A 14,564-nucleotide genomic window follows, 5' to 3' on the forward strand; every position below is an offset into this window, starting at 1 on the left:
CAGGGCCCATTAGCTTAGGAATGTGGAGGGGAGGAGGGCTAGCAACTACAGCCATTGTTTTAGTTACCTGAAGAGCAAACACAAAGGAAATGCAGTCTTGGGCTTTCTCCATATCAGAGAGAACAGACACTTCTCTACCAGGCACACAGATTAAAATATCCACATAGGGGAAATCAGGAGAGTGTGCACTCTGTGTTCATCTGTTTCCCTTGATACCATTAACCCCACGACAATCCCAAGTTGGGAGTGGACCGCCCTAGACTGCACCCCACCTGTGCCAGGCGCTTTGCTCTGTGGTCTGATGAAACCCCCAGTTAAGTACCTCTTCCTGGTGCTGACACTTGAGTCCCCAGTCCCAGTACAGCCTCAGGCTGGGTCTCAGGTGAACTCCTTGTTCTGCACCGATGAGCCTCAGTTTCTCTAAAACTATAGTTAATTACAACAGGGCACAGTTTTGTCAGACTGTTGGGAGGATTAGGTGAGCTCTTGTGTGAATACCGCATTTCTTTTTTTTTTTAATTTCTTTATTGGGAAATTAATATTTTACATTCAACAGTAAATACAATAGTTTTTACATGCATGACATTTCCCAGTTTTCCACATAACAATACAACCTCCATTGGGTCCTCTGTCATCCTTCTTGGACCTGTATTCTCCTCCCCACCCACCCCAGAGTCTTTTACTTTGGTGCAATACGCCAATTTCCAGTTCAGGTTCTACTTGTGTTTTCTCTTCTGATCTTGTTTTTCAACTTCTGCCTGAGAATGAGATCATCCCATATTCATCCTTCTGTTTCTGACTTATTTCACTTAACATGAATTTTTCAAGGTCCATCCAAGATCGGCTAAAACGGTGAAGTCACCATTTTTTATAGCTGAGTAGTATTCCATTGTGTATCTAGACCACAACTTGCTCAGCCACTCATCTGTTGTTGGACACCTGGGTTGCTTCCAGGTTTTGGCTATTACAAATTGTGCTGCTAAGAACATATGTGTACACAGATCTTTTTAGATATGTATGTTGGATTCCTTAGGATATATCCCCAGGAGAGGAATTGCAGGATCATAGGGTAGGTCCATTTCTAGCCTTCTGAGAGTTCTCCAGACTGTTCTCCACAGAGGTTGGACCAATTTACATTCCCACCAGCAGTGCAGGAGGGTTCCTTTGACCCCACAACCTCTCCAGCATTTGTTGCTGCTACCTTTTCTGATGTATGACATTCTCACAGTAGTGAAGTGGTATCTCACTGTTGTCTTTATTTGCATTTCTGACAATCAAAGACTTGGAGCATTTTTTCATGTATTTCTCAGCCTTTTGGATCTCTTCTGTGGTGAATATTCTTTCCATGTCCTCTCCCTATTTTTGGATGGGGTTATTTGTTGTCTTGTTGTTGAGTTTGGCAAGCTCTTTATATATGTTGGTTATTAAACTCTTGTCTGATGTATGGCATGTAAAGATCTTCTCCCATTCTGGGAGGGGTCTCTTGGTTTGGGTAGTGGTTTCTTTTGCTGTGAAGAAGCTTTTTAATTTGATGTAGTCCCATAGGTTTATGCTTGCTTTCGTCTTTTTTGCAATTGGATTCACTTCATTAATGATGTCTTTAAAATGTATGCGGAAAAGAGTTCTGCCAATATTTTCCTCTAGGTATCTGATAGTTTCTGGTCTAACATCCAAGTCCTTGATTCACTTGGAATTGACTTTTGTATTTGGTGAAATACAGTGCTGAGCCAGTTTTCATTCCCACCAGCCATGCAGCAGAGTTCCTTTTGCCAACATTTGTTATTTCCTGGTTTGTTGATGTAGAACATTCTCACAGGTGTGAGATGGAAACTTAGTATAATTTTAATTTGTATTTCTCTAATGATAAATGAATTGGAACATTTCTTCATATTTCTGTGGTCCATGTCTATCTCTTATTTAGAAAACTGTCTATTTAGTTCTATTGTCCACTTAAAAAAAATTATTTATTTATTTATTCATGAGAAATACAGGCAGAGAGAGAGAAAGAATCAGACATAACTCTGGTATATCTACTGCCCAAGATTGAACTCAGGACCTCATGGTTGAGAATCCAGTGCTTTATCCACTGTACCACCTCCTGGACCACTGTTGCCCATTTTTTTATTGGATTTGTTTTTCATCTTGTTGAACTCTACCAGTTCTTTATAGACATTTGATATCAGTGGCTTGTCAGATGTGTAATGTGCAAATATCTTCTCCCATTTACGGGTTTGCTAGATCATGCTATTGTAGTTTCTTTTGATATATAGAAGCTTTTTAGTTTTCTGGTGTACCATTTATTTACTATTGATTTCATTTCACATGACCATAGAGTAGAATCTAGAAATACAACTGTGGTGTCAAGATCCTGCAATATTTCACAGTGTTTTCTTCTACACATCTTAAGAGTTTCTGATCTAATATCCAGGTCTTAGATGCATTTTTATTTGATTTTGGTGCTTGGTGTTAAGTGGTGGTCAAGTCTCACTTTTCCACATATGGCTACACAATTTTCCCAGCACCATTTGCTGAAGCGACCTTCTTAACCCCATTGAGTCATTTTGGCCCCTGTGTCATATATTAAGTGGCTGGCTTTATATGTGTGTACTCATTTCTGGGGTCTGGATTCTGTTCCATTGATCCAAGTATCCATTCTTATTCTGGTACCATTCTGTTTTGATTACTTTTGCTTTATAGCATAAACTGAAGTTTGGGAATGTGATCATTCTGGTTTTTCCCTTTTTCCTCAGGCATGCTTTGGCAATTCATGACTTTTTATGAATCCTTACAAATGTTTGGAGAAGTTGTTCAATTTTCTTGAAAAATGTCATTATGATTTAGTAAATACATTTATGTGTAGCTTGAAATGTGGTGGTCCAGTTTTATGCTTCTGCATATAGTTTATTCATTTTTGGATTGAGACAGAGAGGAATTGAGGGAAGAGGGAGAGACAGAGAGAGACACCTGTAGCCCCGCTCCATCGCTTGTGAAGTTTTCCCCCTATAGATGGGGAGTGGGGACTTGAACCTGCCACCTTTCGCACTGTAATGTGTGCGCTTAACCAGGTACACCACCCCTTGGCCCCAGTTTTGCATATTTTAACCTACTTTCCCCTGCACCATATTTTGAATAGGCTCTCTTGCCTTTATTTTATGTTCTGGGCTCTCTTGTCAAAAATTAGATGTCCATCAATGCGAAGACAGATTGCTAGCCACTAAGTTCTGTTACACTGGTCAGAGTGTCTATTTTGCTTGTAGTATTAGGCCCTTTGGATTACAGTGGCTCTGTTGTAGTTTTGAAGTCAGAAAGTAGTATGCCTTCATTCTTGCTCTTTTCTCTAAAGGTTACTTTGGCTATTCTGATTCCAGATAAACTTTTCTGTATCTTTTGTTTTACTCTCTTGAAAAAAAAAATTAGTTAAACCTTACTAGAGATTGTATAAACTCTGTATAATGACTCTGGGTATAATAGAATAAAATTTTGATGATGTTAATCCTTCAAATCCATGAGCATGGAATGTCTGCATTCCATGAACATGGGCTTTTTGTTTTTTTAAATCTTTCTACTTCCTTGAGAAGTATCTCATAGTTTTCAGTATAAGAATCTTTCACTTCATCATTTTAAACAGCTGAGTAGTATTTTGTTATGTTTATATAAAACCTTCATCTGTCATTGTTGGCCCAGTTTTAGGTCACCTTACAACAGTAAGCATCCTATCCTAATAAACTTAGGAAAAGATCCAGAATATATCAGTGATCTTCCCACCTGCAGATCCCTCATCTCCCACCCATACATGCCTGATCTTTGACAATAATGAAAAAAGAAAATTACAAGTCTAAAATCATCATTTCTCTTCCCTGGGGCTTTCTCCTTTGCGGGAACCTGTTACTATTCTCAAACATGTGAAGTGAACGAAAGGCATTTTCTGTAATTGTCAAATCTACTGCTACTATAATTGATAGCAGAGAACTCAGTCACTAAAAATTCTCACTGTAGACACTCACACCTTACAATGCTATTTTTCCTCTCACTCATAAGTGAACCAGAATTGAATTCTTTCGCATCATGGAACTGGAGAAGATCTAATGAGTGAGTATGTCTTGTCAAATTTGGTAACACTCTTAAAATGTCAAAGGAATTCATATTGAGTTCCTGAACATCTCCTGTAGACTATGTTATTTATGTATTTTCCAACCTTAGTCAATGTAATACATTATGCTTTATAAAATATCTGAATGTTTGGGAAATTCCCTTTTAAACAATGAGTCTTCACTAACCACAACATGGCACAAAGCCTTTAATATGTATTGTATATTGTGAATTTAGTTCGCAGATACCTCAAACATTTTTAACTTAAAAATATTTTCATGAGGGCCAGGCAGTAGCGCAGAGGGTTAAGCGCACAAGGACCGCCATAAGGATCCCGGTTCGAGTGTCCGGCTCCTCACCTGCAGGGGGGGGTCACTTCACAAGCGGTGAAGCAGGTCTGCAGGTGTCTGTCTTTCTCTCCTCTGCCTTTCCCTCTCTGTCTCCCCCTACTCTCTCGATTTCTTTCTGTCCTATCCAACAATAATGACAGCAAAAATTACAATAGTAATAATAACAACAATGATAAACTAGAAGTGCAACAAAAGGGAAAAAAATGGCCTCCAGGAGCAGTGGATTCATTTAATAACCCTGAAGGCAAAAATAAATAAATAAAATAAGATTCCTGGAAATCTATTAACTCCACAACTGGACAAAAAGCTAGATCTGAATTGAATCTGGACTGTGAGACTTATCAGCTCTGTGATTCTACGCAAGTTATTTACCCACTTTAAACATTAGTTTACCTAATCTTAAAATAGAGAAAATAAAAACTTGCTCTTAATACTTTCTACACTATTTCTAATTTATAGGGGTTGGTTTTGTTTTGTTTCTTTTGTCGCCAGGATTGTCACTGGGGCTCGGTGCCAGCTCTACACATTCACTGCTCCTCACGGCCATTTTTAGAAAGGACAGAGGGGGAGACAGAGAGGGAAAGAGACAGACACCTGCAGACCTGCTTCCCAGCTCGTGAAACGTCCCTCCTGCAGGTGGGGAGCCGGGGACTGGAACCGGGATCCTTAAGCCAGTCCTCGCGCTTTGCGCCATGTGCGCTTAACCCGCTGCGCTACTGCCTGACTCCCAGGAATGCAATAGTTATGAGACATAATCCTCTCATCAAGGACTTATCCCACAGGAGAGAAGAGTGACTATACACTGTAAATTAGAGGCCTGCTGATGGTGCACTCAGTTAAGCGTATATAATACTATGTGCAAGGATCTGCATTCTAGCGCAGGTGTCTTTCTTTCTCCTTCTTTGTCTTCCCCTCCTCTCTCCATTTCTCTCCATTTCTTCTCCTATCCAACAACAGTGACATCAACAACAATAATAATAACTACAATAATATAAAAAATAATAACTATAACAATAATAACTACAATAATAATACAATAATAACTATAATAATTAAAAAAAAACTATTGTGTTCCCAAAATATAATTCATGAGTAATATAGAAAGTCAAGTGTTTGTGGAGTGAATGGAATAAGTGAATACACACAGAAATCATTAACTGAGCATTTTTCTCCCTTAATTATTAATTATATACTTGTTACTACACTTGTACCTAGATTACATTAATTTTCATATACTGGTGTATACCCAGACAGTGATCATGTGTTTTTTTTTTATTAAACTATTGACATTCCATATGAGTGATATTTTACAGCCCTATGAGCCTTAATGAAATCCTCTAAGTCATACTTTCTGTCTTTTGCTAAAACTTCAAGCCTACTTCATACTTAGAAAACAGTGTGATAAACATTGGTTATGGTAGGAGGAAGGGTAGGGAATGGAATTTAGAGATTGATTAGAAATGGCTCTGCCCATAGGTAGAGTGGCCCTAGTTAAATGATGGACTGTCTTGAACCACAATTTGCTCACTTACATAATGGAGCAAATAATATTTTCAATGTGGTTTTCAGATCACTGAAAAATAGCATACACCAGTGTAAGCTCATGTTGCAGTTACTACAATACTTCAGCTCTGCACTGGTACAAACAACCGCATATGCAAGGCACTAGCATTATTCTAATATCATCTTATGCAATACGCACAAAGATGATATTATCATCCTCTTATTGGTGCGTCAAAAACTGATACTCAGAATGTGCTTCAGTAACTTGCCCAAAATCTCACAGCTAGTACGTGATAAAGGTAGAATCCAAGCCCACAAGCCCCTTAGCATCCAAAATCAATTTAAATGGGTCGTAGATGATGATCTGTTATTGATTAATGAAACATTTGAATACTTTACTCTGAGGATGGATTTATTATTTATACAGTTAAGGTTGACAAATTTCTTCCTTTTGCTTAAGTTCTCATTTGACTATTTCTAGGAAAATTCTCCCGTGATCCTCCTTTCATTTGCCCCAGAAACTTATGACAGTAACCTAACTCTTGACTTTCTTCTCCATCATATAATTTTCTAAGAGCAGAGGGGTCAAGAACACCATTACTCTGTAGTATGAGAGCCATCTGTAATCAGCAAACTCTGTCTTTCATCTGAACACTCTGGGCTGGATCTGGCTTAGAGGAAAATATACCATTCTATACAAAGGTGTTTCACGGACTATCATGGAACTATGCCACTGTGTTCTCTTAATCAAGCCAAGGATAGTCCTCTCTGCTTTTGTAGATTGCTGGGTCATCATGCCTTTATGTCCTTACAACTTTTTATTTTCTTGAGTAAAGAAAGCTAGTACCCATAGACATATTTCATTGGGTCATCAATGCCTAAGCTGATTGTCAGGCCTTAAGCCAATCCCCCCCCACTCTCCTCCATCCTCCATTGCTGATACTATGGTCTATTTACATAATCGTTGTTTTGCCTGAGACCTGCCCTCCCTGCAGAGTATTAATCCCACTGGTTAAAACCTTCGCAACAGTTGCTACGGAAGCTTTCTACCTTCCTGCTCTTTCCTTTTCTCCATCCCCTTTCCTAACCATTTCCTTTTCCGACTTGCCACTTCCGGTTCAAAATATATAAAAGTGTGGTTTCTGATCAATAAAGACACATTGCGTTCCTGCTCTGCCATGAGTTCCTGGTCTCTCTCCCATGTTATTGAGTAAGCAGCAGCCCAGGTTGGCTCGGTTGAGTTCTCTCCAACTCAGAGAGCACGTGCCCAGGAAGAAACCCCCTCACGCTAGCCCAGCAGCTAATGGTTTATATCTCTGGGAGCCTGTATGATGACTTCTTCAGCAATCTATTTGTGAGAATGTTAATATACTCTGAAGAGGATTTGTAACTGGAATAAGGCAAGAGGGGAGCTATATCCTAAGGGAGAAAGTAATGAGAAACTCAAATGATTTCCATATACAAGCTATAGGATCAAATGAACACTTCCAGTACCAAGCCTCTCACTGATGATGGAAAATTCACTTATGATTCAAACAACTGCTCAGGCTGAGTTATAAGCATCCTTCCAACTACAAGACTTTCATCTCATTTCCCAAACTTTCTTTCCAACTGCTAATTACAGCTGCACCCTCCACTCAAAAGGTTTAATTTCTGAAAAGTCAAAGTGGCCCTGATACTTTAAAGTTGATGACAAAAGCATACCACTGCCAATGGTGGGAACATGGCCAAAGAGAGAGGGAGAACAATTATCCTTATTGTCAGATTGCTCACAATTTGTCCTTTTTGTCTGTCATTAAAACAAGCAAACAAATTGAATTTTCCAAATGTCTGAATCCTTGTATCTATCTATTTTCTTCTAGGGGAGGAAAAACATTCTTTTCTATGTTGACATTAGTGCATTTGAACAAGGGGAGAAAGGGTTATCCTAAGTCAAACCTAGTCCAGATTAATCTGCCCTGTGGTTGTCATTCTCCTAAGAAGAATCACAGAGGTGCCCATCCTACCTGGCAATAAGAATGTATCAGAAGGTTTTTGGGTTTGTTTTTGTTGTTGTTCGTTTGTTTTGCCTCCAGTCCTTCTTCAGTACTGGGATACAGGGTGTAGAATGATGGTTAGCAGCCTTCTACTTTGGTCTCAGACACAGGGCAAGTTACTCACTGGATGTGCTGTCTCCAGCCTCTTTTCTCAGCTTTTCTGCATCTCAATCTCCTCATCTGTAAAAAGGTCATATCTCTCTAAGCTGTTGTGAAGATCAAATAAGGCAATGTTTGCAATGTGCTTAGCACAGCATCTGGCACAGAGTAAATCCTCTAATAAAGAAGATTATTAACATGGAATTCCCTCCTTCTGAATGAGTATATCATAAATTTATGGAATAATGTCTTTATTGCAATTGTCTGGACTTTTCAAAAGCCTGGCTTTGGCAGTCAGGGAGGGGGCTCAGCAGTGGAGCACATACTTTGCATACATGAGACCTGAAATTCAGTCACTAGCATCAAAGGTGACTGAATGGGGCTTTGGTCTCTCTCTCCCTCTCTCTCTCTCTCTCTCTCTCTCTCTCTGTGTGTGTGTGTGTGTGTGTGTGTGTGTGTGTGTATCTTTCATAAATGAATCGATTTAAAAAAAAAAATCCTGCCAATGTCCATGTCCAGTGAAGAAGCAATTTCAGAAGCCAGAATTCCCACCTTCTACACCCCATAAATAATTTTGATCCATAACCCCCTCTGGGGGAGGAATGATGGGAGGAAGATGACCAGAGGGCTCTGAACTCCAACTCCATCAGTACTCAGAGAAAAGTAAAAAGGGAGGGACATTTGGATGTGGTAATAGGTGTCTGTGTGACTTGGAAAAGAAGAGAAGATGGCGCCTTAAAAAAAGGGGGGGGCAAATATAGAGAGATAGTTGTAGAAATAATAATTAATCCATACCTGCAACCTTAGGAGAACTACTGCAGCTTCTAATGGAGGGATTGGGGATCCAGAACTCTGGTGGTGGGAATAGTGTTGGAGTTGTATGTTGTTTTCTCCTAATTTTGTAAATCAGTACTAAATCACTAATTTAAAAAAATCCTCATCTTTTGAAAAGATAAAACACAGTCATTTTTTTTAATTTCTTTATTGGGGATAATGTTTTACATTCGACAGTAAATACAATAGTTTGTACATGCATAACATTTCCAGTTTTCCATATAACAATACAATCTCCACTAGGTCCTCTGAAGGACCTGTATTCTTCCCCCACCCCCATTCCAGAGTCTTTTACTTTGGTGCAATACACCAATTCCAGTTCAGGTTCTACTTAAAACACAGTGTTAATATTATCTAACTTTGCTTTCATAGGAGGCATGGAAATTTACATTGGAGAAGGCAAGACAGGCTGTGAAGAGACTGCCAGCTCTGGTAAGCAATTGGTGGGTGGAATGCCAGTGTTTTCCTTGGCACGCTCACCTCTCATGACCCTCTCTCTATTCCCTCACTGCAAAGAGTGGGGGCTTTCCTCAGATGCAGGGCCCCAACAGAGCGTAATTAACCGGAGTCAAAGTGAGAAATCCAGTTCCTTTATCACTACAGCAGATTTCTTTTTTATTATTTATTTATTTATTTTCCTTATGGGGAGGGATTATGGCTTACAGTCAATAGTAAAATACAGTAGTTTGTACATGTGTAACATTTCTCATTTTTCCACATAACAATTCAACCTCCTTTCCAATCAAGTTCCAGGACCTGAAACCGCTCCCCCCCCCAACCAGAGTCTTTGACTTTGGCGCAGTACACCAAACCCAGTCAAAATTCTACTTTGTGTTTTCTTATTTTTTTAACTTCTTTTTTTAAATTATTAGTAGTAATTTAATAATGGTCCACCAGATTGTGGGATAAGAGGGTACAATTCATACAGTTTCCACCGTCAGAGTTCCATATGCCCTCCCCTCCATTGGAAGCTGAGTATCAGAGGAAGTTCTGCAACATCAGAACATGGGGGGGGGGGGGGGACCTTTGCATCATGCTTTAAATTTATCAAGGAATTAAAAGGCTAGCCAAAGTCATCACTATTCTTTTTTTTTTAAAGTCATTTTATCCATCACATGAGTTTTTCACATGAAATAGAGAAAGAGACACTGCTTGGCACATGGGGTCCCAGGGATAACACCAGGAGCCTCAAGCATACAAATGCAATACTCTGCCAGTCGAACCTTTTCCCTGGAAGCTATTTATTTTTTGTCTGATTATAGCTTTAGCAATAGATACATGTTTGGTTTACATAAGAAATACTCATGGTGTCAGATATTTTACTTGAGTCCAGGTTGCAAATTAGCCCCAGTTGAAAAGGAAGCAGATAAACAGACCTTTAAAGAATAACGTCTGGGCAGGTGGCTGGGGGGAAGTGCACCTGGTTATTGCACATGTTGCATGGACCCGGGTTCAAACCCCCAGTCCCCACCTGTAGGGATAAAGCTTCACAAGTGGTGAAGCAGTGCTGCAGGTGCCTCTCACCTTTCTTCCTCTCTGTCTTCCCCTTCCTCTCGATTTCTGGCTGTCTCTATTCAATAGATAAGTAAAGATAATAAATGTTTTTAAAAGAATGTTATCTGTGCCCAGGAGATAGTGAAGCCATAGTGTACCAGATGTGCATGTCTGAAATCCAAAAGGTCCAAGATTCAATCCCCAGTATGACTTCATGCCACAGATGAGCAGGTATCTCTGTCTCTATCATCTCTGTCTCTATCTCTATCTCTTCTTCTCCCTCCCCTGTCTTTCATTTAAAAAAAAGTCTTTGGGGAGTCGGGTGGTAGCACAGTAGGTTAAGCGCACGTGGCACAAAGCGCAAGGACTGGAGGAAGGATCCTGGTTCAAGTTCCCGGCTCCCCGCCTGCAGGGGAGTCTCTTCACAGATGGTGAAGCAGATCTGCAGGTGTCTCTCTTTATCTCCCCCTCTCTGTCTTCCCCTCCTCTCTCTATTTCTCTCTGTCCTATCCATCATCAACAACAACAATAATAACTACAACAATAAAACAAGCACAACAAAAGGGAATAAATAAATATTTTTTACAAGTCTTTGAAGGGCACTGTCTCCCTAACTGCTGAAGGACTTAGCAATACAGCATCCATCAGCTGTGAGGGCACAACCTTCACCTTTGACTTCTCACTGCTGGATGAGGTCATCATTCACTTGGAGTCAATACATGTAAGGAATTATTGATTTGACAACATGGAAATACAGTGGAAGAAGATCCCCAGTGGCTTGGCTTGCCAGATTTAGCAAATCAAAATAGAGGATGCCTGGTTAAATTTGAATTTTAGATGAACAACAAATACTCTTTTGATTTCATTATGACCAGTGCAGTACATGATCTGGCAATGGCAGTTTGGGGCAGGGAGGCGTACAGATTGATTTTGTTCTCCAAGGCTGATACATGTTGTCTGGCAATAGGCATGTCTGCATCATCAATCAATCAGTGACAATGTCTCCATCACCAATCATTATTTAATTCAGTGAATAATTACATGCCAACCATTGATATTTCAGCTAATCTGCTTAAGCCATTAAATAAGAAATGGAAACACTACGTGAAGCCCTTTAGTACCACCTTCAGAATCCTGAGCAGAAATGGGAAATAACACTACTCTCCTTTACCTCTTCTCAGTGTGCACCCACCATCTATTTCACAGGCATTAACTCAGAGGCTACTTAGGACCTTACAATTCTTCATTTCTGTCAACAACAAAAAAAAAATGCAAGCATAATCCATGGGGCAGGGTTCCAATAATTCCTTGCAAGAAGCCCAGAATAATTCATTCATCTGAGCAATTCAACAATAAAGAAAATTCTTTGAAATCCCTCCCTGCACCCCCCCACCCATGTTCTTTATTCTCCAGATTAAAACTGTCAAGGAAACAAAGTCAGAAAATGCAAATAAGTGTTTGAAAAACTGCTCAGAGGATATTGATTGGAAATAATTCCACTTGATGACTGATATGACTGCAGACTTAGCTGAAATGCAGACAGAAACACACAACAGGCTGCATATCATTTCAGCTTAGCCTGTTAGAGATTGTGAGACTCCAGACTGGAGTCATGTCATGAATTGTTGAGGGGAATCAGATGTTTCAGAGATCTGCATTTCAATGAGGCCTTGAGAGACTGGAGGAGGTAAGGCAGGATTTGACAGTGGGTCTCTAAGGATCTAGAGTGCTTGAGTCATAGAATCAATTTGTTTAATTCTCACAGCTACGCCTACAAAGTAAATGGATATTTTTGTCGTGAATCCCATTTTATAAATAAAAGGACTGTGGATCAGATAGGTTAAGCAGTTCTGCGTAGCTAGTGAGAAATCCATTATTCAAATTCAGATCTTGTTATTTCTGAGTTCCATTTCTTTCCTACAAGGCCAGATAGCTCTGTTATTCCTCTTCAGGACTAAATTTTAGAGAACAACATTCATATCATAAGCCATGTGAATACTGGGATGGTTCATTGCATAACCTAATCGCAAGTCTACCTACTCATTAGAATTGCCCGGGAAGCCTTTAAGAATTGCTGATGTTCACATTCTGCCCTGACCAATTAAATCCAAGTAGAATAATTCACAAGGGTTGAAACTCACTCTGCCTCATAGATACTCAATTTCAGGTTTACTTTCAGGTACAGAAGTGTGGCCCCTCTCTTTGACTTTCTGTTTATCACTTTCACCTCATTTTCATTTATTCAGCCTCTGCTTGTTGCTCAGAATTCTTATAGCATCCTGGTGTGGAGAAAAGCTCTGGATCTAAGAAAAAGCTAGTTAAATAAATTGCCAATTGAAGATGTTGCATGATTCCTGTGCCCAGGGACAGCTCAGGGACAAGCTTTCATTTTAGATGGGATTACATGCAGTCAAATGCAATATTTTAAATTCATTGCTAAGCTTACAACAGCCTACATTTTGCCTCTGTCTAGTGAAGTTTACACTGGAAAAAAAAGAGGCTAGCAATCAAACAAGCAAGGAATTCTGCCATGTTGCTCTGTGTCCCCCTCAGTTCTTTGTACTCTGTGATGAAAAGACTAAATAATCAAAGTCTCTGTTTAAACAGAAGGAGGTCTGCGGGTGGGGGTTGGGGGGGTCCCTGGGGCAAACTCTATTATCTATTTCTACATCCTAGTCCCCATTTCTGCACAATGAATGTCAAAGACAGCTGCGGCCCCCAGGCTTAATTTTGACAGTGAACAGCTGCGCAATTATAAAATTGTATTCTGTTGTACCTCTTGTGTAGTAATTATAGGGTTGTTCTTCTCTCTCTCTCTCTCTCTCTCTCTCTCTGTGTGTGTGTGTGTGTGTGTGTGTGTGTGTGTATTGGTTATTATTAAAAAACTGATATTGCCATTAGGTTAATTAGACCTTCAAACTACAATAAATGTTAAAAGATATAACTCAAACATGTAAATGCAGGCCAATTCCAGAATGTTATTCTCAGAATGTGTTCATATTTCTAATTTACCACCAGTCACGTGGTATAGTTGTAGACTGGTGTTTGTTTTGTATAGTTCTATATGTCCATAATGCTGATCTTGGTCTTCAGCCTGATCTTGCTGATCAGGCTTCTGAACTCAGCCTTCTAAACAAACCTCCCCCCCCCTTTTTTTTTCACAAGTCCCCTACACTTTACGTTAGTGCTTACTAACCTATGACAATTGTGTCCTTTCCGAATCCCTCACCTGGGAATAGGAAAAGACACACATGACAATTGGTCAATGTCTGAGGATGACTTGGACTGCAGGGCTGTCATAGGTAGACTTTGTATAATTCATACAACAGGCCCACAATAAAGAAGAATCATTCAATCCCAAATGGCAGTAGTGGTGAGGCTTTAGATAACTGGTCTCTACCTGACAGCAAGTCTTTCTGGCACATCTCACCTTCTCCAGGTTATTGTATCATCCATTGAGAAATCTTTCTGAAATAAAAAATGTGCGATCCCTTTGCTAATACCTTCAAGTTTTGTCCACTCTTCTTAGGATAACGGGAAGTACAGTATCCTAAGCTTGTTGTCATATTTCCTGTGTTCTGGTTGGGTGGAAACACTGGTTCCTTAAGCTGCCAAGCCTGCTTGCGCTTCCACAGTTCCGCATGGTGGGTCCCTCCGCAGGCATGTGGATTCTCCAGCTTTCACCTGGCCCTCCACGACCTGGGACCTCTTGAGATTGCAGATTTGCAATCTGTAAATCTGCTGTAGTTCCCCAAACTCTGCATTTCTAAAAGTTCCCAGAGGCTGAATAAATGAAGATGAGGTGAATATGCTAAGAGGGCCACACTCCCGTACACAGTAAATCTGAACTTGAAAATCTGTGTGTAGGGGGTCGGGCGGTGGCGCAGCGGGTTAAGTGCACATGGCACAAAGCGCAAGGACCAGTGTAAGGATCCCAGTTCGAGACCCCGGCTTCCCACCTGCAGGGGAGTCGCTTCACAGGTGGTGAAGCAGGTCTGCAGGTGTCTTTTTCTCTTCCCCTCTGTCTTCCCCTCCTCTCTCCATTTCTCTCTGTCCTGTCCAATAACAATGACATCAGTAACAACAATAATAACCACAACAACTTTAAACAAAAAGGGCAACAAAGGGGGGGGAAATATAGCCTCCGGGAGCAATGGAT

At 40.2% G+C, this 14,564-nt stretch overlaps 1 protein-coding gene across 3 annotated transcripts in view; it reads left to right on the forward strand.

The window, feature by feature from the left end:
• AOAH (acyloxyacyl hydrolase) overlaps nt 1–14,564 on the forward strand; it is a 231,926-nt gene that overhangs the window by 91,010 nt on the left and 126,352 nt on the right. For all 3 annotated transcript variants that reach the window (XM_060195860.1, XM_060195862.1, XM_060195861.1), the window contains exon 6: nt 9,284–9,343. In XM_060195860.1, coding sequence (XP_060051843.1) covers nt 9,284–9,343 — 60 coding nt within the window. The remainder of the gene's footprint in view (nt 1–9,283; nt 9,344–14,564) is intronic.

Source organism: Erinaceus europaeus, chromosome 8, assembly GCF_950295315.1.
Source record: "Erinaceus europaeus chromosome 8, mEriEur2.1, whole genome shotgun sequence".
Taxonomy (NCBI): Eukaryota; Metazoa; Chordata; class Mammalia; order Eulipotyphla; family Erinaceidae; genus Erinaceus; species Erinaceus europaeus.